The sequence below is a fragment of the Monodon monoceros genome, unplaced genomic scaffold (assembly GCF_005190385.1).
Source record: "Monodon monoceros isolate NGI ecotype Baffin Bay Population unplaced genomic scaffold, NGI_Narwhal_1 Super_Scaffold_21, whole genome shotgun sequence".
NCBI classification, from domain to species: domain Eukaryota; kingdom Metazoa; phylum Chordata; class Mammalia; order Artiodactyla; family Monodontidae; genus Monodon; species Monodon monoceros.
This window is the reverse complement of record NW_021703778.1, coordinates 32,698,952-32,726,282: the sequence shown is the minus strand read 5'-3', so window position 1 is coordinate 32,726,282 and position 27,331 is coordinate 32,698,952. Positions and strand designations below refer to the sequence as shown.

At 41.0% G+C, this 27,331-nt stretch overlaps 1 protein-coding gene across 1 annotated transcript in view; it reads left to right on the top strand.

The window, feature by feature from the left end:
* The window catches only part of MTHFS (methenyltetrahydrofolate synthetase), a 50,963-nt gene extending 32,009 nt beyond the window's left edge, over positions 1–18,954 (top strand). Inside the window, exon 3 of the mRNA XM_029237830.1 lies at positions 18,562–18,954. Within this exon, the coding sequence (XP_029093663.1) occupies positions 18,562–18,794 (233 nt within the window). The 3' untranslated portion in view covers positions 18,795–18,954. The remainder of the gene's footprint in view (positions 1–18,561) is intronic.
* Positions 18,955–27,331: the final 8,377 nt, after the last annotated feature.

The window sequence follows — 27,331 nt, the reverse complement described above, 5'->3', positions numbered from 1 at the left end:
ATATATTTTGGAGCTTAATCTTTTGTCCGTTGATTCGTTTGCAAATATTTTCTCCCATTCTGAGGGTTGTCTTTTCGTCTTGTTTATGGTTTCCTTTGCTGTGCAAAAGCTCTGAAGTTTCACTAGGTCCCTTTTGTTTATTTTTGTTTTTATTTCCATTACTCTAGGAGGTGGATGAAAAAAGATCTTGCTGTGATTTATGTCAAAGAGTGTTCTTCCTATGTTTTCCTCTAAGAGTTTTAGAGTGTCTGGTCTTACATTTAGGTCTTTAATCCATTTTTGAGTTTATTTTTGTGTATGGTGTTAGGGAGTGTTCTGATTTCATTCTTTTACATGTAGCTGTCCAGTTTTCCCAGCACCACGTATCGAAGAGACTGTCTTTTCTCCATTGTATATCCTAGCCTCCTTTGTCATAGATTAGTTGACCAGAGGTACGTGGGTTTATCTCTGGGCTTTCTATCTTGTTCCATTGATCTATGTTTCTGTTTTTGTGCCAGTACCATATTGTCTTGATTACTGTAGCTTTGTAGTATAGTCTGAAGTCAGGGAGTCTGATTCCTCCAGCTCCGTTTTTTTCCCTAAAGACTGCTTTGGCTATTCAGGGTATTTTTTGTCTCCAATAAATTTTAAGATTTTTTGTTCTAGTTCTGTAAAAAATGCCATTGGTAATTTGATAGGGATTGCATTGAATCTGTAGATTGCTTTGGTCAGTACAGTCATTTTCACAATGTTGATTCTTCCAATCCAAGAGCATGGTATATCTCTCCATCTGTTGGTATCATCTTTAATTTCTTTCATCAGTGTCTTATAGTTTTCTGCATACAGGTCTTTTTTCTCCCTAGGTGGGTTTATTCCTAGGTTATTTTATTCTTTTTGTTGCAATGGTAAATGGAAGTGTTTCCTTAATTTCTCTTTCATATTTTTCATCATTAGTGTATAGGAATGCAAGAGATTTCTCTGCATTAATTTTGTATCCTGCAACTTTACCAAATTCATTGATTAGCTCTAGTAGTTTTCTGGTGGCATCTTTAGGATTCTCTATGTATAGTATCATGTCCTCTGCAAACAGTGACAGTTTTACTTATTCTTTTCCAATTTGTATTCCTTTTATTTCTTTTTCTTCCCTGATTGCCGTGGCTAGGACTTCCAAAACTATGTTGAATAATAGTGGTGAGAGTGGACATCCTTGTCTTGTTTCTGATCTTAGAGGAAATGCTTTCGGCTTTTCACCATTGAGAATGATGTTTGCTTTGGGTTTGTCGTATATGGCCTTTATTATGTTGAGGTAGGTTCCTTCTATGCCCACTTTCTGGAGAGTTTTTATCATAAATGGGTGTTGAATTTTGTCGAAAGCTTTTTCTGCATCTATTGAGATGATCATATGGTTTTTATTCTTCAATTTGTTAATATGGTGTATCACATTGATTTGCGTATATTGAAGAATCCTTGCATCCCTGGGATAAATCCCACTTGATCATGGTGTATGATCCTTTTAATGTGTTGTTGGATTCTGTTTGCTAGTATTTTGTTGAGGATTTTTGCATCTATATTTATCAGTGATATTGGTCTGTAATTTTCTTTTTTTGTAGTATCTTTGTCTGGTTTTGGTATCAGGGTGATGGTGGCCTCATAGAATGAGTTTGGGAGTGTTTCTTCCTCTGCAATTTTTTGGAACAGTTTGAGAAGGATGGTTTTAGCTCTTCTCTAAATGTATGATAGAATTCACCTGTGAAGCCATCTGGTCCTGGACTTTCGTTTGCTGGAAGATTTTTAATCACAGTTTCAATTTTATTACTTGTGACTGGTCTGTTCATATTTTCTGTTTCTTCCTGGTTCAGTCTTGGAAGGTTATACCTTTCTAAGAATTTGTCCATTTTATTGGCATAGAGTTGCTTGTAGTAGTCTCTTGGGATGCTTTGTATTTCTGCGGTGTCTGTTGTAACTTCTCCTTTTTCATTTCTAATTTTATTGATTTGCGTCCTCTCCCTCTTTTTCTTGATGAGTCTGGCTAATGGTTTATCAATTTTGTTTATCTTCTCAAAGAACCAGCTTTTAGTTTTATTTATCTTTGCTCTTGTTTTCTTTGTTTCTATTTCATTTATTTCTGCTCTGATCTTTATGATTTCTTTCCTTCTACTAACTTTGGGATTTGTTTGTTCTTCTTTCTCTAGTTCCTTTAGGTGTAAGGTTAGATTGTTGATTAGAGATTTTTCTTGTTTCTTGAGGTAGGCTTGTATAGCTATAAACTTCCCTCTTAGAACTGCTTTTGCTGCATCCCATAGGTTTTGGATCATCGTGTTTTCATTGTCATTTGTCTGTAGGTATTTTTTGATTTCCTCTTTGATTTCTTCAGTGATCTCTTGGTTATTTAGTAACGTATTGTTTATCTTCCATGTATTTGTGTTTTTTACGTTTTTTTTTTTTCCCTGTAATTGATTTCTAATTTCATAGCATTGGGGTCAGAAAAGATGCCTGATATGGTTTCAATTTTCTTAAATTTACTCAGGCTTGACTTGTCACCCAAGATGTGATCTATCCTGGAGAATGTTCCATGCGCACTTGAGAAGAAAGTGTAATCTGCTGTTCTTGGATGGAATGTCCTGTAAATATCAATTACATCTATCTGGTCTATTGTGTCATTTAAAGCTTGTGTTTCCTTATTAATTTTCATTTTGGATGATCTGTCCATTGGTGTAAGTGAGGTGTTAAAGTCCCCCACTATTATTGTGTTACTATTGATTTTGTCTTTTATAGCTGTTAGCAGTTGCCTTATGTATTGAGGTGCTCCTATGTTGGGTGCATATATATTTATAATTGTTATTTCTTTTTCTTGGATTGATCCCTTGATCATTTTGTAGTGTCCTTCCTTGACTCTTGTGACAGTCTTTATTTTAAAGTCTATTTTACCTGATATGAGTATTGCTATTCCAGCTTTCTTTTGATTTCCATTTGCATGGAATATTTTTTTCCATCCCCTCACTTTCAGTGTGTATGTGTCCCTAGGTCTGAAGTGGGTCTCTTGTAGACAGCATATATATGGGTCTTGTTTTTGTATCCATTCAGCAAGCCTATGTCTTTTGGTTGGAGCCTTTAATCCATTCACGTTTAAGGCAATTATCGATATGTATGTTCCTATGACCATTTTCTTAATTGTTTTGGGTTTGTTTTTGTAGGTCCTTTTCTTCTCTTGTGCTTCCCACTTAGAGGAGTTCCTTTAGCATTCATTGTAGAGCAGGTTTGGTGGTGCTGAATTCTCTTCGCTTTTGCTTGTCTGTAAAGCTTTTGATTTCTCCATCGAATCTGAATGAGATCCTTGCCAGGTAGAGTAATCTTGGTTGTAGGTTCTTCTCTTTCATCACTTTAAGTATATCATGCCACTCCCTTCTGGCTTGTAGAGTTTCTGCTGAGAAATCAGCTGTTAACCTTATGGGAGTTCGCTTGTATGTTATTTGTCGTTTTTCCCTTGCTGCTTTCAATAATTTTTCTTTGTCTTTAATTTTTGCCGATTTGATTACTATGTGTCTTGGTGTGTTTCTCCTTGGGTTTATCCTGTATGGGATTCTCTGCATTTTCTGGACTTGCGTGGCTATTTCCTTTCCCATGTTAGGAAAGTTTTCTACTATAATCTCTTCAAATATTTCCTCTGGTCCTTTCTGTCTCTCTTCTCCTTCTGGGACCCCTATAATGTGAATGTTGTTGCGTTTAATGTTGTACCAGAGGTCTCTTAGGCTGTCTTCATTTCTTTTCATTCTTTTTTCTTTATTCTGTTCTGCAGCAATGAATTCCACCATTCTGTCTTCCTGGTCACTTATCTGTTCTCCTGCCTCAGTTATTCTGCTATTGATTCCTTCTCGTGTAGTTTTCATTTCAGTTATTTTATTGTTCATCTCTCTTTGTTTGTTCTTTAATTCTTCTAGGTCTTTGTTAAACATTTCTTGTATCTTCTCGATCTTTGCCTCCATTCTTTTTCCGAGGTCCTGGACCATCTTCACTATGAATTTTCTGAATTCTTTTTCTGGAAGGTTGCCTATCTCCACTTCATTTAGCTGTTTTTCTGGGGTTTTATCTTGTTCCTTCATCTGGTACATAGCCCTCTGCCTTTTTATTTTGTCTATCTTTCTGTGAATGTGGTTTTTGTTCCACAGGCTGCAGGATTGTAGTTCTTCTTGCTTCTGCTCTCTGCCCTCTGGTGGATGAGGCTATCTAAGAGGCTTGTGCAAGTTCCCTGATGGGAGGGACTGGTGGTCGGTAGAGCTGACTGTTGCTCTGGTGGGCGGAGCTCAGTAAAACTTCAATCTGCTTGACTGCTGATGGGTGGGGCTGGCTTCCATCCCTGTTGGTTGTTTGGCCTGAGGCAACCCAACGCTGGAGCCTATGCGGGCTCTTTGGTGGGGCTAATGGTGGACTCTGGGACGGCTCACGCCAAGGAGTACTTCCCAGAACTTCTGCTGCCAGTGTCCTTGTCCCCACGGTGAGCCACAGCCACCCCCCGCCTCTGCAGGAGATCCTCCAACACTAGCAGGTAGGTCTGGTTCAGTCTCTTATGGGGTCACTGCTCCTGCCTCTGGGTCCCAGTGTGCACAGACTACTTTGTGTGTGCCCTTGAAGAGTGGAGTCTCTGTTTCCCCTAGTCCTGTCGAAGTCCTGCAATCAAATCCCACTAGACTTCAAAGTCTGTTTCTCTGGGAGTTCCTCCTCCCATTGCCGGACCCCCAGGTTGGGAAGCCTGACGTGGGGCTCAGAACCTTCACTCCAGTGGGTGGACTTCTGCGGTATAAGTGTTCTCCAGTCTGTGAGTCACCCACCCAGCAGTTATGGGCTTTGATTTTACTGTGATTGTGCCCCTCCTACCGTCTCACTGTGGCTTCTCCTTTGTCTTTGGATGTGGGGTGTCTTATTTGGTGAGTTCCAGTGTTTTCCTGTCAGTGATTGTCCAGCAGCTAGTTGTGATTCTGGTGTTCTTGCAAGAGGGAGGGAGAGCACGTCCTTCTACTCCGCCATCTTGGTTCAGGGCCCCCCATGATGAAACTTTTTAAAAAGACCTTTTGGGAAGTCTGAGTTCTTCTGCCAGCACTCAGTAGGTGTTCTGCAGGGGTTGTTCCACATGTAGATGTATTTCTGATGTATTTGTGGGGAGGAAGGTGATCTCCACGTCTTACTGTTCCGCCATCTTGAAGCTCCTCCTCCATTATATTTTCAAGTTGGTTATTTTTGTCATATAGGAAGGCTTAGGAACATAGGCTCAAATTTCCAAATGGTTCTATTTGAACCAGACTTCTGGTTCCAGAAGTCTCTGAAGTAATTTTAAAGTTATTTCCTTCAAAATTTTAAGTTCTATAAAATGAAATTTTAGAAAACTTAATTTCATAAGAAACTTGCATCTTTGATAACATGTTTTCAAAGTGAGTTATCTAAGACTAGGTTTTTAAAGGCTGCTATGTTTTGGATGGACTGAGTAGTTTCACCAGTTTCCAGCAGATGTCAGTGTTTTATAAATTTATTAGTCTGAGGTGGAGGTTTTGTCTCCAGTCTCCCACATTTATATATTCTTTAGTCATTTAATTAGCATACTGGGGATTATTTGAACTGGAAGAGATTTTGGAGATCATCTAAGTCTGTCCTTTGATTTTGCAGAAGAAAGAACAGGTGTAGTAGATGGGAAATGACCTGTCCAAGGTCACACAGTCACACAGAGTGAGGCTGAAACTCAGGTGTTCCTGTTTCTGAAACACCCTCTCTCTGAAAGACTGGTAAAAGATAGTCACCAAAACCACAGAGAAGAAAATGTGTAGAGTCCAGTATAGAAGCTGTATTTGGGAGAAAGGGAAGCAGATGCTCTTCCATTTGTTTGGGTAGGTAAATATTAACACATTTTTATGAACAAGCTGTTAGATTCTTAGATTATAATAACAATTGGGTGAAATGAACAGAAAACAGTTGGCTTTTGTTACCTGAGTGTAGAATTATTGGATGTGAAAGTGACCTTTGATAGAATGTCCTGTTCTTCATACTGTGGATATAACATCAGAACTTGTATACGGCCAGTGGAATAACTCCCTGCCCACTCTCTGCACAGCCTATTTGGTTATGTTTAAGAGAAATGATATAAATCATTCAGTACCCCCTGTGTCAGAAAATATTATCCAAGAATCTATAATCTTTTCCAGTAAATACAGCAAGTAATAGAAAAATTTTTTTTTATTCTGTCTTATGAGAATTCAGGGTAAAGAAACCAGGGTAACACTTAAGGGCAGCTTTAGACAAAGTTATGAAGTAGGCAGAGGAACAGTTTCAGAGAAATAGGCTTCCTTTAATCAGCTGACTCTTCCCTATCAATTTCTGCTTATAGGAAAAATACGGGCCGTTTAACCTTCATCACAGAGGTGGAAGCTTCCAGGGTACATACGCTAAGGACCTACCCCTCTGACATCAGCGCTCACTGGGTTTTGGAGGAGTGAGAGCCCGTGTGGATTGGTGTGAAGGTGAAGGAAGTACCCATGGGCTGAGTCTTAAAGATGGGGTGGGACTTCCACAAAGTACAGAGACTCAAAACAAGGGACAAGCCTGTGAAGGCTAGAAAGTGAATCTATCAGGACACCTGGTGAAAAGGTGATTATGTTTAGAGTTTAAGGTCAATGAAACGAAGGTAAGATTGAGGGTAGATTTGGGCTGGTTTGGCTTTAGACTTTTTTTTTTTTAATTTTATTGGAGTATAGTTGATTTACAATGTTGTGTTAGTTTCAGGTGTACAGCAAAGTGATTCAGTTATACGTATACATATATTCATTCTTTTTTAGATTCTTTTCTCATATAGGGTATCGCAGAATATTGAGTAGAGTTTCCTGTGCCATACAGTAGGTCTTTGTTGATTATCTGTCAGATATAGTAGTGTGTGTGTTCATTCCAAGCTTCTGATTTATCCCTTCCCCTCCAACGTTTCCCCTGTGGTAACCATAAGTGTGTTTTTGATATCTGTAAGTCTGTTTCTGTTTTGTAAATAAATTCATTTGTATCATTTAAAAAAATTAGATATCACATATGAGAGATAATCATATGCTATTTGTCTTTCTCTCTCTGACTTACTTCACTTAGCATGATAATCTCTAGGTCCATCCATGTTGCTGCAGATGGCATTATTTCATTCTTTTTCATGGCTGAGCAATATTCCATTGTATATAAGTACCACATCTTCTTTATGCATTCATCTGTCAATGGACACTTAGGTTGCTTCCATGTCTTGGCTACTGTAAATAGTGCTGCAGTGAGCATTGGGTGCATTTATCTCTTCGGATTATGGTTTTCTCCAGATACATGCCCAGGAGTGGGATCTCTGGATCATATGGTAGTTCTATTTTTAGTTTTTTAAGGAACCTCCATACTGTTCTCCATAGTGGTTGTATCATGGTTTTAGACTTTCTGAGGTGGAAGTCACAGTATGTGATGCTTTCCTAAAGGCTTATTGTTTTGAAATAATAAGTTGAAAAAAATAGTACAGAGAGGTCCTAAGTAGCCTTCACCCATTTTCCCTTGATAATAATCTCTTACACAAGTGTAGTACAAGGTCAAAAATGGGACATTGACTTTGTACCATCTACCAACCTTATTAAGGTTTCAACATCTACTCATTTATATGTATGTGTGTGCATATTTCTATGCAGTTTTGTCACATGTATAGATTTGTGTAACCACTACAACTATCAAAATACAGAACAGTTTCTTGACTACAAAGGAATGTATTTGTTTTACCCTTTCTAAAGATTTTTAAAAGCTTCGAAGGAAATCCAATTTTCTATGGCTAGGGAGGGGTAGAACTGTGGTGTCCAGAGTCCTGGGTCTCGTTTGCAGCCCAGAGATCTGGCTGACAAGGGCCCTCTCAGGAGTCCCTTCTGACATATCGTTAGTAGTGTGTAGGAAGAGTGGGCAGTTTTGTAATAAATTTTATAAGGAACGAAACCGCTTAACTAGGAATATTCTATGTCGAGTTTTTTTAAGTGGCAGAAAAGATCTATTTGCTTTCTCCCCTGTCTGTAATCTTGAAGATACTGCCTACTTGTTCTCCGTGATTTCCCCACCTGCCAGTGGAGTTCTGATTTTCCTGAAGACTCAGCCTGGCTCTCTGAAGCCGCTGATCTTTCCTTTGTTTTCCTCTTAACCATCTTTAAGTGTATAAGTTCAGTGGTGTTAAGTATATTCACATTGTTGTAAAACAGATCTCCAGAACCTTTTCATCTTGCAAAACTGAAATTGTGTCCATTAAACAATCCCCCTTTCCCCCTCCCACCTGCCGTTCTACTTTCTGTTTCTGTGAATTTGACTATTTTAGTTACCTCATATAAGTGGAATCATTTAGCATTTGCTTTTTTGTGACTGGCTTAATTTATTTATTGATTGTGTCACACAGATATACAGGGAATTGTCCTTAAAATTCTCAGAATCACTAAGCTTTGAATCTAAAGAGATCTGGGAAATTGAAGGTTTCCATCTATCCATTTTACAGATGAGAAAAATCAGACAACCAGAGGTTGCCTGAGGTTAGTGAAAAATCGTAGGAAGTTCTATAATTTCCTCTGAGTTTTGTTGAACTTTTTAAGGTCCATCTGATTATGAACAACGGTGAAAGTATCCCACACTCAGAGCCAAAGTAAACATTTAGAAAATGCCATTTGGTTAAAGCTACTGCTGCTGTTGATCTATTTCCTGCAAAGCATTTTTGCATATCTGCAATAAAGACAGTTTAATTCTTTTTTTCCAGTAAGATTTATTTGGTCGATATCTGTGAAGATAGGATAAGCTGAAATATAGTTTTGTTTTGTTTTCTTTTCTTTTTTAACCTATGGTAGATGCTCCAAATAAGGGCTTTGCAAACTTTTTCTGTAAAGGGCCAGATAGTAAATATTTGGGGCTTTATGTGCCAAACAATGTCTGTTGCAACCATTCAGCTCTGCTTTTTTAGTGTGAAAGTAGAGCATGGCTGTGTTCCGTTGAAACTTTATTTACAAAAGTAGGCAGCAGGCCAGATTTGGCCCATAGGTCATAGTTTTCCAGCCCCTATAGTAAAGTATTGGGACCTTCATTTTCACTTTTTTGGTCTTTAGCGTCTAACTTGCTCTCTCATATAGGAGACAGTTGTAGTTGTTTATGGTGATGGTGATGATTTAGAAAATAATGTGTATCAAATTATCATTTCCTATTGACATAATTTTAGAGTTATTTCCTATATATCTTGCTAGCCTTATGATAGAATAAAAAGCACTTAAGGAAATAACTAACTTTTTTTTTTTTTTTTTTTGCGGTACACGGGCCTGTCACTGTTGTGGCCTCTCCCGTTGCAGAGCACAGGCTCCGGACGCGCAGGCTCAGCGGCCATGGCTCACGGGCCTGGCCGCTCCGCGGCATGTGGGATCCTTGCGGACCGGGGCACGAACCCGTGTCCCCTGCATCGGCAGGCGGACTCTCAACCACTGCGCCACCAGGGAAGCCCCATAACTAACTTTTTTAAAAAAAATAAATTTATTTATTTTTGGCTGCATTGGGTCTTTGTTGCTGCGTGAGGGCTTTCACTGGTTGAGGCGAGCGGCGACTACTCTTCGTTGCGGAGCGTGGGCTTCTCATTGTGGTGGCTTCTCTTGTTGCGGAGCATGGGCTCTAGGCGCATGGGCTTCAGTAGTTGCAGCATGTGGGCTCAGTAGTTGTGGCAGATGGACTCTAGAGCGCAGGCTCAGTAGTTGTGGCACACAGGCTTAGTTGCTCCGCAGCATGTGGGATCTTCCCGGACCAGGGCTGGAACCCGTGTCCCCTGCATTGGCAGGCAGATTCCTAACCACTGCGCCACCAGGGAAGTCCCAACAGCTTCTTTTCAAAGGATCTCTGTAAAGGGAAAGGCCATTTGTAACAGGCGGGATCCTTTCCATGACATCTATTTCAGAGACTTCGTGTTTCAGAGAGTCCACGTGGCCCCCTGCTTTGCTCAGGGCTCGGGCACTCACCTGTGGATATCTCTGGCCTGCACACAGTTGGCAATAGTCTACCCACCATTACAGGTGGTTTGGGCTATGTACTGTAACTGTTGGAGTATTAGTGCTGGGACTGTTTTGATTATTCAACAAGAGCTAACTTTCAGAGTTCACAGAAAGAGAATAAGTATTATTCATACCCTAAGTATAATAACAGCTAACACTTATTGAACATTTACTAGAGCTTTTACATACCTGCCTTTATTTATTTATTTAGTCACTCTATCAAAGTAGCTAGTAGTATCATTTCCGTCTTAAGGAGAAGAAACTGAGAATTAAGAGAGAGTAAGTAACTTGATTAATGTTTCTTAGCTAGTAAGTGGTAGTTAGGGGATTCAAACCCAGGCAGTCTCTCTAGAAGCCGGCACACTCAATTGCTGTGCTATATAGCCTCCAAGGCTCTTGTCCTTGAAACACTAGAAGGCTCATGTTTTAGAAGGTTTTAGCAGAATTTGGTTATATAGGCACATGGTAAAAAATACAAACTGTCCAAAGGATAGAGTGAAAGTGTAAAGTGTCCTTCCCACCCAAGTAAGTCGTCCTGTTCCCTGATTCCTTTCTCCAGAGCCAACCACTGTTACTGTTTTTTTTTCGGATCCTTCCTGAGATATTCTTATAGGGGTTTACCAATATTTATTATAGGTAAAAGGGTGATCGGTCTTTATAATCCATCTTAGCTCAAATTCTGTCCTGTTGTCCTCGATATTTTTCAGGGCTCTCTGGGTTAGGAGGAGGAGGATGTTGTTGGTAAGATACTCAGCCGCTAAGTCACCAAATACTATTCATGTTTCTTATTTCTTTGCTCTCAGCTTTACCTAGAAGAATCTAAATTTCTGTCATCTCCTACTTCCTTCATTTAAACACATAGTCAGTGTTTGCAGGGTTTACAAGCTTGAACGTGGAAACACTTAGATTTTAAATATAAGACACACAGAGATTGTCTTACATTCTGAATCCCTCGTTAGCTGGTTAGTGGAGTGACCTGTCATACCTGGGGATCCTAGGGGAACAGATGCCTCACATGGTGTTGGGTGCTTGTCCCAGTGCTCTGTGACAAATACAGTCCCTGTATTTTGACATGAATGTTAGGACCTGTGCTAAAAGAAAGGATCTTATAATAACAACACAGAAATATCAATCATATGATAATCGTGTCTTTAATAGATGGTTTTTACTATAGTGTGTTTGATTCTATATGGAGATTCCCAAGTGGGTAGAATACATTGTGACCAAACATAGCAAAAAGAGTGGAGCTGCATTTACAATGAGATTTTTTAAAATAGCTGTCTGCGTTAGGTGGTTTCATTGAATACTCTTTAAGAGCATTATGGATTTGCAGGGAAAGACATTTTTTGAAAACCCAATTTTTATATATAATCAGAACTTGAGTATATTTTATGACTATGAGCACATAAATGGTTTTGTTTACTAGCTTGTATGCTCTCAACTGTTTTACTATGAAGAGTGTGTTGACTTAAAACAAAATGCACAATGTGAGAGTTGCGAGTTAGGTTGTATTTGGGGCAAAATGAGGACTGCAGCCCAGGAGGCAGCATCTCAGATAGCTCTTAGAAACTGCTCCGAGGGGGTGAGGGAGGAGCCAGGATATATAGGAATTTTTCAACAAAGGCGCAGGTAGTCGGGAATGTCAAAAGATTATTGTTAAACAAAGAAAGCCAGATATCTCAAATTAAGAAAATTAGCGCTTTTTTGTGTATGGGAAGATGCAAGAGTCTGGGCTCACTGAAATCATTCCTTTGATGTGCACCTCAGCTATCTGGGGGCTGTATCCTGTATTTTCACATCCTGAGTTTCCTCAGGGCTCACCGCAGGGAGTGGCTGCAGTCTGATGGCTGCTAGATGGCTTGTATTCTTTTCAGCCCTGGCTCACCAGCTCACGCTGGAGGGCTGCAATCATTGGTGACTGTGACATCCTTTGTTTATTGATATGGCAGGAAATATTCCATTTATAAATTTTCCATTTATCAAGTGATTCAAGGGGGTCGTGCTTCAATCTGTTCTTTCCGAGGCAGGCATTAATGAATTCAAAGCATATGGTATTGATTTTTGAGAGTTCTACCATAAGAGCTATTAAGAATGATTGATTCTGTATTTTATTTTCGGGTTTCAGCTTCTTCATGTTTGAGCAGCCTGTTTAACGGAAGCGCCCGTGTCTCCACATGGCCTAAGGAGTATGCATGCAGCAAGTGACTAAGTTGACATTTGGTATTAATAGCTTAGAGACTCTTTACAGCATAGTATGCTTATCCATTTTAGGTGAAGGCAATTTTGACTGATGTTTCATAGCTAATAAGTGGTAGTGCTGGGATTCAGACCCAGGTAGCCTGTCTCCAAGTCTGCACGCGCCACCCCTCTGCTCCACTGTCTCTGAGGCGCTTGCCCTGGTCATGTTTCCTCTGTGCCTTTGCCTAAGGCCACTTGTACTTTTGGCAGTAGGAGCACTGTGTGCTGTCAAATCGTGATCCACCTGGGCAGCCGGCCCTCAGCTTCATTTCTTATAAGCTGAATGCCTTTAAGGAGCAATTTGACCTCTCTGAGCACTGTGTATGTTTCTTCACCTGTGAAGTTTCAGGGGAGAGTAGTAACCCTTGCCCTCCTGCCTCACCAGGTAGATGTACTGAGCAGCTGATTTAATTCATCCTTCTATCCCTGGGGCATAGAATAGCGTCTGACAAATTGTAGACTTAACAAGTGTTAGCTTCTCTGCTTTCTTCTCCTCTTCCAGAAGCTGGATTTTGGATGAGAGTTAGATGCTGCGTAGGATGGTCTGAACAGGTAACTTCTTTTTTTCTTTTCATGCAAGGATATTTAATTGAAGTGCTCTCTTCTTGCATTTTTGCATTAAGCTCAATTAGTATTTTTATAGATTACTGCTCCTGCTCTGCCTTCATATAATCTATTTGTTCTTTTTTTTTTAACATCTTTATTGGAGTATAATTGCTTTACAGTGTTGTGTCAGTTTCTGCTGTACAACAAAGTGAATCAGCTATATGTATACATATATCCCCATATCCCCTCCCTCTTGCACCTCCCTCCTGCCCTCCCTATCCCACCCCTCTAGGTCGTCCCAGAGCATCAAGCTGATCTCCCTGTGCTATGCAGCAGCTTCCCACTAACATCTGTTTTACATTTGGTCGTGTATATATGTCAACGCTATTCTCTCACTTCGTCCCAGCTTCCCCTTCCCCTCCTGTGTCCTCAAGTCCGTCCTCTACGTCTGCATCTTTACTCTTGCCCTGCCACTAGGTTCATCAGTACCATTTTTTTAGATTCCATATACATGCATTAGCGTATGGTATTTGTTTTTCTCTTTCTGACTTACTTCACTCTGTATGACAGACTCCAGGTCCATCTACCTCACTACAAGTAACTCAGTTTCATTTCTTTTTATGGTTGAGTAATACTCCATTGTATATATGTGCCACATCTTCCTTATCCATTCATCTGTCGATGGACATTTAGGTTGCTTCCACATCCTGGCTATTGTAAATAGTGCTGCAGTGAACATTGTGGTACACGTATCTTTTTGAATTATGGTTTTCTCAGGGTATATGCCCAGTAGTGGGATTGGTAACTTATTATTTTTTAATAAATTTACTTATTTTATTTATTTTTTTGGTGCACTGGGTCTTCGTTGCTACACGCAGGCTTTCTCTAGTTGCGGTGAGTGGGGGCTACTCTTTTTTGTGGTGCGCGGTCTTCTCATTGTGGTGGGTTCTCTTGTTGCGGAGCATGAGCTCTAGGTGCATGGGCTTCAGTAGTTGCAGCACATGGGCTCAGTAGTTGTGGCTCTCGGGCTCTAGAGCGCAGGCTCAGTAGTTGTGGCGTACGGGCTTAGTTGCTCCACGGCATGTGGGATCTTCCCGGACCAGGGCTCGAACCCGTGTCCCCTGCACTGGCAGGCAGATTCTTAACCACTGTGCCACCAGGGAAGCCCTGGGATTGGTAACTTCTTGAATATAGTCAGGGAACTAAGATAAATATGGTCACAAGACATCTCATTCTGTCTTTTACTTTCATTCTTCCCTTCATAGTAAATAGAACTGAGCTCAGCATCTCTCTGGGGAAGCACAACAATTCTGCTCCCAGAGGTAGGGGAAAGGATTCGTCCTACTGAATGGACCATGGGCACCTCGCAGTGTAGGATAAGAGCTGGTCACACTGAACTGCATGGGCAGGGAGGACTAGATGGAAGTTTCACTGAGGTTTGTTAGGACTGTTGTGATTAGACAAATTAATAAAAAGATTAGAAGGATCTTACAGGCATGGAAAATAGCGTCACAAGAGCAAAAGCGGGAAGTTGGGGGTGGGCTTATGGGATAACGAGTCCATCCATTTAACTAGGATCTCCCAAGTATAACTGAACGGGAGGTACTGTTGGAGAGGTGACTGGGGTGAGAGTGTAGTGGGCTCCGCATACCCAGTTTGATGTTATCTTTAAGAGATCGTTAGTGACTAAAAGTTCTGGGGCATGGGGAGTCATGATAAAGGCCACGTTTTAGGATGGATTGGGACCGGCAGTGCCTGGAGGTGGGGTGAGTAGTTGGACTTCTGGGAGAAATGGCACCTTCAGAATCACAAGTGGAGCTGAGGACTCTGGCAATAGTGCAGAGAGGTGCCTGGAGAAGGAGGCCCTGAGTCATGAAGTTCCTGAGGAGGACTTTGTGGGAGACATGGCCATGACACCCGACTTAGAAAGAAGAGAAAGGAGAAAGAAATAGAAGGCTCTGCACAGGACATGTTGAAAGTAGGGTTAGAAAGCTCTGTTTAACTGCTGGGCTCTCACACTGACTGTTTTCAGCCTTGTCTTTAGTATTAGGGCAAAGATAGTCCACTGGCTGAGCTGATTATATTCTTCTGCAGAACCCAGGATGGGGAGTCTGAATTCAGAGCATCCTAAGAGGTGTCTGTGGCCCAGCTGCTGCCTCCTTGACCAGAGTTAAAAAGAATGTTTTGTGAAGGTGAACTGAATCCTCAGTGCCTAGCACAGACTTTCAGTCTCAAGAATAAATAAAGGCCTTTGTAGAATCCTCTTTCCTCATTTTTTTTTGGTCAGTGAAGATTCTGCAGCTCAGCGTCTGTCCCCATCTCCCCACTTAAAGTATCCTTGCCCTGCTTGATTCCCTTGTTGCTGAATCTAATGACATTGTCTTGTCCTTACCTTACTCCCTGGTTGGGGAGCTAAGATCCCACATGCCTCATGGCCAAAAAACCAAAAAAAACATAAAACAGAAGCAGTATTGTAACAAATTCAATAAAGACTTTAAAATGGTCCACATAAAAGAAAATCATTAAAAAAAAAATATATATATATATATATACACTCATCATTCAGGTTGGCCTAGAATTCTATTAAAATTCAAGCATGGAGGATGACTTAGAAAAAATTATGGTCCTCAAGGAAATTTTCGATCTGGTAGGGCAGCCAGAGACATATACAAACAGCTGTAGTACAAGGTAGACTTCCGGGAGAGCTATAATCGGAGTACAGAGAGGAGCAGGAATAGAGGGGGCAGCATTAATTCTAACGCGAGGGATTTGAGAACATTGTTTTCTTAGCTTTCTGTTTCCTTCCTTCATTCTCGTCTGCCAGCTGCCCACAGGTGAATGCTCTGAAATTCTACCTTCTTTTTCTCGTGTGTTGACTCTGATGGAAATTTTCCTGGCTGTCCTTTTGTTACCTTTGCCTTAAAAAAAAATTATGGTAAATAACACATAACATGAGATCCACCCTCTTAACAGATTTTAAAATATATGGTACAGGCTTGTTAATGTTGTACAGTAGATTTAACTCTTCATTTACTTCTTCCCCCAGCCCCTGGCAACCACCATTTTACTTTCTGCTTCTATGAGTTTGGCTCCTTTCGATACCTTCTGTAAGTGGAATCATGCAGTATTTGTCCTTCTGCAACTGGCTTAGTTTGCTTCACCTAATGTCCTCAAGGTACTTCTACGTTGTAGCGTATGACAGATTTTCCTTTTTTTCATGGTTGAATAATATTGCATTGTATGTACCACATTTTGTTTATCCAGTTATCTGTTGATGGACATTTATGTTATTAACAACTCTTGGCTATTGTGAATAATGCTGTAGTGAACATGGGAGTACAAGGATCTCTTCAATACCCTGACTTCAGTTCTTTTGGGTAAATACTCAGAGACGTGATTATATTCCCAGCAACAATGCACAAATATTCCAATTTCTCCACATCCTCGCCAACATTTATTGTTTTCTGTTTTTTAAAAATACAGCTGTCTTAACAGGTGTGAGGTGATGTCTCATGGAGGTGTTAACTTGCATTTCTCTGATGATTTAATGATGTTGAGCATCTTTTCATATACCTTTTGGTCATTTTTTGGTCTTCTTTGCATAAATGTCTATTCAAGTCTTTCATCCGTTTTTTTAATTGGGTTACTTGTTTTTGGGTTGTAGGGGTCTCTTTGCCTTTAACTCCTAAATCTTTTTGCCCCTACCTGATGAACTCCACATGCCTCTGCTACTCCTCAGCCTGGTCCTTCTGCCCTATTCCCTCCTCATCACTCTGCTCCTGCCATTCTTCCCTTGGTTTCTTTTTTTTTTTTTGCGGTATGCAGGCCTCTCACTGTTGTGGCCTCTCCCGTTGCGGAGCACAGGCTCCGGACGCGCAGGCTCAGCGGCCATGGTTCACGGGCCCAGCCGCTCCGCGGCATGTGGGATCTTCCCGGACTGGGGCACGAACCCGTGTCCCCTATTTGGCAGGCGGACTCTCAACCACTGTGCCACCGGGGAAGCCCCTTCGCTTGGTTTCTGAAATACACTCAGATCCAACTCTGGCACATTCTTAAAAACCTAGGTCAAGTCAAAGTTGCCCATGGATCCTTCCCTGACCACCCAGCCATGTCGCTGTCCCTCTGCTGAAGTCTCTAGGACTTCTTGTCCCTAACGCTTTCTGGGCAATTGGCAGGCACTGCTGCCTTACGTTGGAATGGATGTTACACGTGTGCATTTTTTATGTTAACTGAACTCCGTCTCCTGAAGGGCAGGGATGTATCTGTGTATCCCCCAGAGGACTTTACAAAGCACCTTTGCCGCACTGTAAAGACACAAGAAACCTAGGAAAAGCTGTGTGCGTGTGTGTTCTGGGTATAATGACGGAGCTGAACTTTAAGCCCAAGAGTGCTCTGGCAACATCAGGAGGACTTGGAGGAAGCAAAGTCAAGTGCACAAGCCACCATTATTCCCAAGAGAGATGAGCAGGGCAGGGGACAGGGAGGAAAGTTGAAAGTCAGAGACCAGGGCCTCTTAGCAAGTTGGGATTGGAGTAGGCGAGCAGGTTTCCATGAGAAGGTCAGGACTGTAATCTGAGGCGTGCTCTGCCAGATTTTTGCAGGCAAGGGATTACAGGTGTGTGCTGGGAGCCGGAGAGAAGCTGAGTTCACCTCACGGCTCTGCAGGGAGTCGTAACAGCTGCTACAGTGGGGGCCAGCCTAGCTGGCAGTCTGAATACCTCTACTCTGAACACCCTGTTCCAGAGAATTCATGGCTTCCAACCCTGGTATGTCCTTGCCAGCAATGCTGCATGAGTGGTTAGCCCTTGCTAAGCTGTAGGTCACCCAGAAGCCCCCAGGACAGCCCTCAAAAGGCCAAGGCTCAGTACAGGAAGGCTACAGACAGACTGCTGCGTCGCGTAAGCGATGTGCCTCTTGAGTAGTGCTGGTGCGTCATGCTCCCTGCCAGGGGCTGGAGGACCATTCCCTGGACCTCACAAAATCCATGGACATCCTCATGACCTTTATAGCATTCATCACACCTTTCACTGTGGTCAGCTTTTTAAAACTTTCAAGACCCTGCCTTCTACCTTGAGCCCCAGCAGCCAGCTCTGCCCTGATGATGCCATGGCCAGTTCTGGTCCCTGTGTTCCCTGGGAGAGTTCCAGCCAGAGGACCAATTATGGGTCCCCATCTTGTACCTTTGGAATGTTCCTGAGTGGGTCGAAAGTTGCTCTCACATGAATCCAGGGAAGCAGGACAACCCGGCCTTCCCTCTCCAGTAAGAGGGGAAATGAAGAGGGTAAGCTTGGTTCTCTTAACAGCTAACCCTCCTTCTGCTCATCGACTTTGAGAATAGCTCCGTCTTTTCTGGCTTCTTTCTGACCCTCTCCCACTCCTTCAGTTGTCAGTGTCCTGGGACAGTATGTAGGGTCAGCTGTATGCTTAAAGAAAGAAAATTAGAGAAAAAGGAATTCTTAGGCCCTATCCCTGGAGATTCTCTTTAACTAGGTGTGGACGGGGCCTGGGAATCTGGCATTTTTGTACAGGTATACATGAAAGAACGGCTAGGGGATGGATGACAGACTTACTAGTTGCTGAGTAATTTTTACTTCTTTCTTTGTCCAGCTCTTTACTGTTAGGATTTTTCTAGAGTGATCATGTATTTCTTTAAAAATCAGAGAAAATGATGTCATTAAAAAACAAAAACCAGATCTGGAAGCGATCAGTCTTTTCCAGACACCATTAACCTTCGTAACTTTATTCCTCGTTTCCGCAGGGGGACTTGATCTCATCTTCATGCCGGGTCTTGGGTTTGACAAACACGGCAACCGTTTGGGGCGGGGCAAGGGCTACTACGATGCCTACCTGAAGCGCTGTCTGCAGTCCCAGGATGTGAGGCCCTACACCCTGGCCTTGGCTTTCAAAGAGCAGATTTGCCTTCAGGTCCCCGTGGATGAAAATGACGTGAAGGTAGATGAAGTGCTTTACGAAGACTCCTCAGCATCTTAAATCCTGATGTGACCACAGCCAAATAATCAAGGTTTTGTGCCAGAGAAAAGCCAAACGTGTATGTTCCCTTGTCAGAAATTAGTGGAAATTGCACAATAATGTGAGTAAGGGCTGTAGTGTTTTCAGTGTAACTGTCAGATACCGAACATGAAACCATTTTAAAAAATCAATAGCAGTGTGTGTAGTAGAACATTAATTAAAACGGAGGCTATCACCATATGATTTTCAGCTTAACTTTCTGGTATTAATGTCCCAGGTTGATCTTTCTGTTTTATAGTTTAAGTTAAATATTTATGAGGCACTATGCTCCAACTCAGAGTGTGAGGGGAAAATAAACTCATCTGTAGTGGACACTTTCATTAAGTCCTGTCATGGGCCTGGGTCAGTCTGGCACGCATATGGAGATTCAGCAATTATTAAATGATTTATTGGTGTTTGCTTTGTGTACAAAGTTCTCCAAGAATATTATACCCTTTCATCATGGCTTCACTTACTCAACCTGAAATTTTATGTCTGACAGTTTGTAGCTTTTGATGGTTAAAGGACTGAAACCTTTTATGATTTAAATATTTTAATTTCGGCCGATTTGTTTCCATCTCTGCTGTTCTGTGTGTCAGTCACTTACGAGTTTAAGATCTGATATCCTGTAAGTTAGAAATTATTTCTGTTTATGGGTGGTATCTGCTTTGGAAATGAAATTTGGGCTGAAGTTTGGCAGATGCCATCACAGCCAGGGAAAGGGAATTTTGTGGGGGGAAGATTTGGTTATAACCAGAGACCCAGGGGGCTTCCTGGGTCCTGCTCTCTCACTCACACCCCACATCCTACCTCTCACCAGGTCCTGTTGATTCTGCTTCTGGAAACCCTCTTATATCTGTTCCCTTCTCTCCTCGCCCTGTCGTGCCTTTTGTCCAGTCTCTCAGCATCTCTAAGCTGAACTGGGCAAGAGCCTCAGCCGTGGCTTCCTTGCCTTCAGTCTGGTCCTCTTCATTTTATTTCTCAAACTACAGTCAAAGTGATCTTATCAAACATGAACCTGATCATGAAGGACCCCTACTTGTCTCTTTCTAGCCTCTCTTCTCCCCGTATTCTTCTTCTGTACAACTTATGCAAACGTTCACATAGCTCCCTAAACACTGCCAGCTTCTTCTGCCCTTTGTGCCTTGTAAGTGTGCTTTTCCTCTGGCTGCAGTGCTCTTTCCTGTTTTGTTCATTTGGAAGACTCCTGTTTATCCTTCAAGACTCAGCTCCAATGTCACCTCTTCTGTGACGTCTTCCTGTGTTCCTTCACTTGTTTAAGTGGCCCTGGTCATTGTCCTCCTTATCACATTGTCCTACATGTCAAATATTAATGGCCATGTCTACCCCTTCACCAGACTGTGAGTGCCAAAGAACAGGGATAATCTTTATACTTCCCACTTTCGGTAGACACACAGACAATGGTGGGTGTTAGATAATTTTTTTAAAAATCCAAGGTACTAGAATTTATTAGATTGCTAATTGTAATTTATATTGACATAAAATTATTTAGCTTAGAAATTAATACTTGTTAGTTTGGAGGAAAGACTTTACTTCTTCGGCGTTGTTTTCGACTCCAGAAACATATTTTCTAGTTTGTGAAGAAACAATTTATTTAATGACCTGTGTCTCTCCTCATTTGATACTCTCATCCACATGAACAAATCGGTTTTCTAGAACTGGCCAGCATAAGCACTACATGTGGCCGTTGAACTCTGGATGTGTGGCCAGTCTGAATGGAGAAGTGCTGATTCAGATTTTGACTATCTAGTATGACAATGAGAATTTTTTTTGAATGAGTTAGTTGAATACATTCAGATGTGTTTCATTTGAAACACGCATCCCTGTTCATAATACCATATGATTTGGTGTTTTATGCACAAAAGTAAAAACACTTAAAAAATGTCAATTGGGCTAAAATCAAACGTTCACAATATAGTATATACAGTGAGAAATGGGAGGGAGACAGAATTTCTACAAGCTGTGAAGCCACATTACTGTACTGGTGAGAAATCTTAAGGGTTACTTCAACCATAAGGTTAAGGTGAAAGTTAACATAGCTGACATGGCTGTTGGTCTGAAGTGGTTAAACAGTAAAATTCCTGGACGGCTGCAGGTCTGGAAACTTTAGAACTTTAACACGTTAGAACTTAATCTGTGTTGTTCTTCTGGCAAAGGAGAGCATTGAAAAGCCCCTCCCCAGCTCCTCAAGTGCAAACAGAACACAGAATCAACTGGCCAGAAGACCCAGGGGCTGAGATTCAGGAAAGCCCGAGGGCTGCAGGGTCCCTCGCCTGGAAAGAGGACCTTTCCCTAGTGACCATTAATGGGCAGTGGTCATTGCGCAGAGGGTATAGGAAAGGGGAAAAAGCCCCGACGGTGCAGGTGATGATGACCCAAGCAGAGGCTGAGAACAAGGCCTCGAACTCAGGAAGAGAGCCAACATGAAAGAAGAATGATGATGGTCTTAGGTGAGGGGACAGTCCAGGCAGAAGAGAAATAGCAACGAGATCTGAACAGAACAATCCTTAGTATTGGGGAATTGGAAATATATGTATGTCTATAATTGCCTATTCCATAGAACTGTGCTTAATTTAACCAGAAAGTAAACCATTAACTTTAGTTCATCTAACAGATATCAGTAAGAACAGTACACTAATTACAGAATTCTACTAAGTAAGAGATGGATAACTGTGTCTTATGTCTAGGTGTGGGTGACATGGTGCAGAAGCTTATTGGTTTCTGGTCCCAGTTCTCTTTTTGTTTTGTTTTTTTCCTTTCAGAGATCATTGAAATTCAGTTAATCACATTGCATTTAGTCATAAGTTAACATGCTTATTTCCTCCACTTGCCTGTCGCCTCCTCAAAGGAAGATTTTCTGCCAAGTTCATGGTTTACTCCAGTACCTGTCACAGTCCCTAGCACAAAATGAATGGCCAATAAATCCTTGATGAAGGAATGAACCAATGTGTTTGTTGCCCTGAGTGCGTGGTGACCTTGCCGGTTTTTACGTTGGTTGCTGTTTGCTGCTGAGATTCTCTCCTTTCAGCATCATCTCAGGGTTGGATTATTCTGGAACACATTTTCTATTACTGCAGTTGCAATTCCTTCCTTGGCCAGTCCATATGTGTGTGTTGCATTATCTGTGCTGTTTGGCCTTGTTAATACATTTCTTCTTTGCGTCTTTGTGGTCATCTTTCCTCCTATGTCCAGGCAGTCTTAGGCCTCCTGCCCTTTAAGGGTGATCTCTAATCCCTGCAAGCCCCTGCCCCAAATATGTGTTTGTTTATGTGCTTAAAAATAAGTGGAGAGATGTTCAAAATGGCGGAGGACTGAGATGTGGAGATCACCTTCCTCCTCATAAATACATCAAAAATACATCTACATGTGGAACAACTACAGAACAACTACTGAACGCTAGTAGAAGACATCAGACTTCCCAAAAGGCAAGAAAATCCCCACATACCTGGGTAGAGCAAAAGAAAAAAAACAGAGACAAAAGGATAGGGACAAGACCTGCACCAGTGGGAGGGAGCTGTGAAGGAGGAAAGGTTTCCACACACTAGGAAGCCCCTTCGCGGATGGAGACTGCGGGTGGCAGAGTGGGGAAGCTTCAGAGCCGCGGAGGAGAGCGCAGCAACAGGGGTGCAGAGGGCAAAGCGGAGAGATTCCTGCACAGAGGATCAGTGCCGGCCAGCACTCACCAGCCCGAGAGGCTTGTCGGCTCAGCCGCCGGGACGGGTGGGGCTGGGAGCTGAGGCTTGGGCTTTGGTGGATCCCAGGGAGAGGACTGGGGTTGGCTGCATGAACACAGCCTGAAGGGGGCTAGTGCGCCACAGCTAGCTGGGAGGGAGTCCGGGGAAAAAGTTTGGAACTGCCAGAGAGGCGAAAGACCTTTGTTTCGGCGTGCATGAGGAGAGGGGATTCCATCCCAGTGTGCCCACAGAAGGCAGAACACCACCTAAGCAAGCTCCAGAGATGGGCGATAGTAGAGGGAGATCAGCTCCGTGCTCTGTGACCACCTAGAGGGGTGGGATAGGGAGAGTGGGAGGGAGGCAGAAGAGGGAGGAGATATGGGGACATATGTATATGTATAGATGATTCACTTTGTTATACAGCAGAAACTAACACACCATTGTAAAGCAATTATACTCCAATAAAGATGTTAAAAAAATAAGTGGCAAATTTCTTTTTAAATAATAGTTATGTATGTTAGGAAACATACACATAAAAGGAAAAGATGAGATCATTGAAACAGTTAGATCTATAATTTATAATATAATGTACTCAATCTCTATAAAGGAGAGCAACGTGATGGACGTTTTTTGGAAATTTACTATATTTGAAAACCTTATTTTAACCCCTTTTGAATGATTCAAAAGTCTGGTTCTAATTTCAGTTTATTTTAGTATTTGGTTTTAAGGGCTTCTGTAGCTGAAAAAGATGCCTTCCAGAAATAAGCAGATCCACATGGAAGCAGTACTGCCCTTACACTAAAATTTGCAGTCCTGTCAGTTTTGCAAATTGTTTAAAAAGTTGAAATTGGGTGAGTAGGTATCCATATTCTTGAGGTGGATTATTCTTGCATGTTAATCAGAAGATGCTGCACATGTACTTTGTTAGTAAGTGGGTTTTAAACTTATTGAAACTCCTTGAAAGATTTTAAACTGAGTTAGAAAAATTCTGCCTCCAAGTTTTTCAGTTGTGCAGATACGAAAGTGTTTATAGGTGTCAAGCATAGTTTATTGCAACATAATCATATAATGATGAAAATATTTCCAAATAACCGTTTTCAGTATGCTCTCTCCATATCATGTTTCTTTCTGAAAAAAGCTCCTTTCTGTGTCTTAGATGATATATGACTTTTACCCTGAAGATTCAAATGAGATGTATTTGGTGTGGAGGTGTGGAATGCGGGGAGATATTTGCTTAGGTAGCAATTTACTGGTGGCCATTTATAATCATAGAAAAGTCAAAAAGTTTTGAACACTCAACCTTTGTGTAAAAAAAACGTGCAAAACTCATCTTTTTTTTTTTTTTAGTGTTTATTTATTTGGTTGCACCAGGTCTTAGTCCAAGCAGGCAGTCTCCTTAGTTGTCGCATCTGGGCTCCTTAGTTGTGGCTTCTGGGCTCCTTAGTTGTGGCTCGCCAGCTCCTTAGTTGTGGCACACGGGCTCCTTAGTTGTGGCATGCAAACTCTTAGTTACGGCATGCATGTGGGATCTAGTTCCCTGACCAGGAATCGAGCCCAGGCCCCCTGCAGTGGAAGTGCAGAGTCTTAACCACTGGACCACCAGGGAAGTCCCAGCAGTGCTTTCTACATGGTATCCAATAGTATATCTTGACAAATGTGCCCAGATATTTTTACCCCTAAATTGTTTTATGAGTACTTCATCCATATTTCCATGGCAGGAAGAACAAGTGTTTTCTACATGGTATGCTACATTTTGGGTTTTTACTATTAAGGAAGAAAAAAGACATAAACATTTAGGATTATATTTAGGGAACATTGTTTAAAGTATATTAGTTAGTAATTCATGATATTAAATATTACTGAAAACATTATGGAGGTTTGTCTTCATCTTCTGGACCCATAGCTTCTGCTAACCACGATGGCTTCACACTTTTCAATATATATTTGAAGAGTGAGGTTCATCATTACTATGATGAGCACAGATCCCTGATACAAAATATCTTTGTGATCATTTCAAGTTTGGCGGCTCACTTCCTGGCAAATCTCACTGTTCTTTTTCCTTGTCATATGGCTGATGAATAGCTTTTACCCGTAGCAGAAGTATATCGGCTGTTGTTGCTCACTTGTGTTTGCATTATTCGAATTATCTTTGTGCTACTGTTGCTTTGCAAGAATCTTTTAAAGCCACTTTTCCATTTTAAGAGGGTTGGTTTAGTAAAAACTACGTAATGTAACACATAAATCCATGTGCCTGGAAATATTAAAATAACACAGTACGTCTCAGTGTGCTGAAAGGAACGAAACACTTCCTTTCACAGTATCCAATAGCTATTTTCTGGCTTGCATACTAACTGGACATGGGGCCTTCTGATGTGCTGGCAGAGTGAGGGGCCGATGTCAGTCTATGTTTTAAGCTTCAGCAAAACTTAATTCCTTGTCTTTTAAAGATAAAAAATAAATATAACTAGAGATTCTAATTTCTTCCCAAGCCCCAGTTGTTCATCTTGCCCACTCCCTGGGGCGTGTCACCCTGTTTGGAGACCACTGCTCTAAGAACATGTCCTCCCAGCTGGATGGGTAGAGGGTTTGGTTCTCTGGTCCCTCCATTAAGAGGCGGCCTGAGCTGCAGGGCACTGACTTCATCCGCCCCTCCTCTCCTTGGCTCTTGTTGACCACATGTTTGTGTCTGACCTCCTATGACCCTTTCATCTCGCTGGTCCCCTGTGTCCCAATACTGGTCTCCTTGTCTTCTGAGTGCTCTTTTGGGGCTGTTCTCTTGCCCACAGTGTTTTGAGCACTAGGAGAAATAATTTCTCTAAGTTAGTCCTTGACAGAGTGCCTTAAAGAACCCTGTCACCTAGGAAACAGCAGATGCCTTTCTTTCGGTTCTTTTCCTCTCAGACTTCGCCTGGCTGACCAGTATCCACTGTTTGGGTGCATCAGAGGACTTCTGAGCCTAAATAAAAGACGAGGAGCACTTTTTAAGTCCCTCAATTCTCTTTGCATTTCATACCTCTGCCCACCCCCCAGTTGCAGCTGTTTTTCTTATATGTGTCCCGTAAATATCCTACCTATACTTTTTTTTTTCACTTGATCAAGATTTATTTCAAGGCCTGAAAACACTGACTAATCAAAAAGTGGCCCTACTGCAATTTCTTATAATATATAAACACTTAATATAAAACTTAAAAAATTGTAGACACTATTAACTAAGCCCTAAACCACACACTATAGGTTTTTCAAAAACAATAGTTATTTAACAAAATGTAAGGTGACAATATCAAAGAAATTTCACACTTAATGAGGATATAATCAGTCACAAGCTACTCAAAGAAACACATCTTTTTTACACCTTCCATGTTTGTTTTTAACTTTGTTTCATAGAACCACTGATAATTGGGGCTTCTTTCAAGTATAGGATTTCTAACGTGAAATTACATTTTCTAAGTATTTCTATAAATAAGAAATGAAAAAGACACATACTACATTGTTTGCCGTAAATTCATACACCAAAAAGTCAAAACAATCCAAATGAATTTATTCCTGCTTCCCCCTTCTCCAACATTAGCTTTAGATGTTTTTCTAAATATTATATAAACAGTTTTGTTAAAATCAGTTCTCTCATTTATGCAGATTAGGGGAAAATGGTTTTATAATGAGTTATCTTTAAAATTACCTTCTAGATAGCACTCTTTAGCCTTAAATTACATTGTGCACACACAGCTACAACAGTTTGCATTTGCTCAGGAACATATAATTACATTAAAAACAAATAACTTTGTATTTCATAGTTTAGTTGGCTCTTAAATAGTTTCCCTAGGGGGGAAACAAGTATTTTGTGTTGTTTAAGAAACTGGTATATATAAATGAACTGCTAGGTGTTCATTTAAACTTTGAGGAAACCTACAGATGAAGTTTTGGGTGTTTTTTCTAAAATGCAAGAGATATGCACTTAATCACTCTTCATATAGTGAAGGGATGGGATGGCAGATACAGACGCAGATGAAACTCTACATGTTGTAAATGTAGAGTTGGATATTCTAAATGGAAAAACTGGCACACAATTGTTTACAGAAAACAAAGGTTAAGAAAATGTTGAAGAATATCTACTCTTACAGAGGGAAGTGTTATACAACACAAAAATGAGACCTAGAGATTCGAAAAACACTCATTTTACTGTTTTAAAAGAAAAACAAAAAAACTAATAGGGAGAGAGTCTAGACCAATTAGAACTGAGGCAGCTGTAACAAAAATGGAACCCAGTACAATGATTTGAGCCCTTAAAGGAAATGACTAATTGAAATGAAATTTCACAAGTCTTTATGTCTATAATAATATATAAATGCACAAAATATCAAAAGTACGAAGTCTGGATTTTTCCCCTTAGGTTTGTAATAAACAACCCTCTGCTTAATATAGTTACTTTCATAAGCCTTCTGATTAGCAGAGCATGCTACACAGTACATGCATGCTAGAATTTTACCATGAGAATTATAGTTCTCATCTCAAACTAGTGAATTGCCTGTTACCCATATTTATATATATTTCATTTCCATTAAAAAACACTTAAGACCTTTCAAGTGTACATTTTAATCAGCATATTACATAAAAAAGAATCTTGATTTTTAAAATGAACCTTTTTAGTACTGTAACATGATGGGTTTAATTGAACAGTTGGAACATAATATGGTAACTACATTGTACTGTTTAATTCACAGCTGTAGGAAAATGTTTGATTTTTAAAATATAACCAGGATGAGGCTGTAGAGTTATGAGCAGTAAAATATTAGAAAACAGTGAATGAATAAATAAGATGCTTTTCCA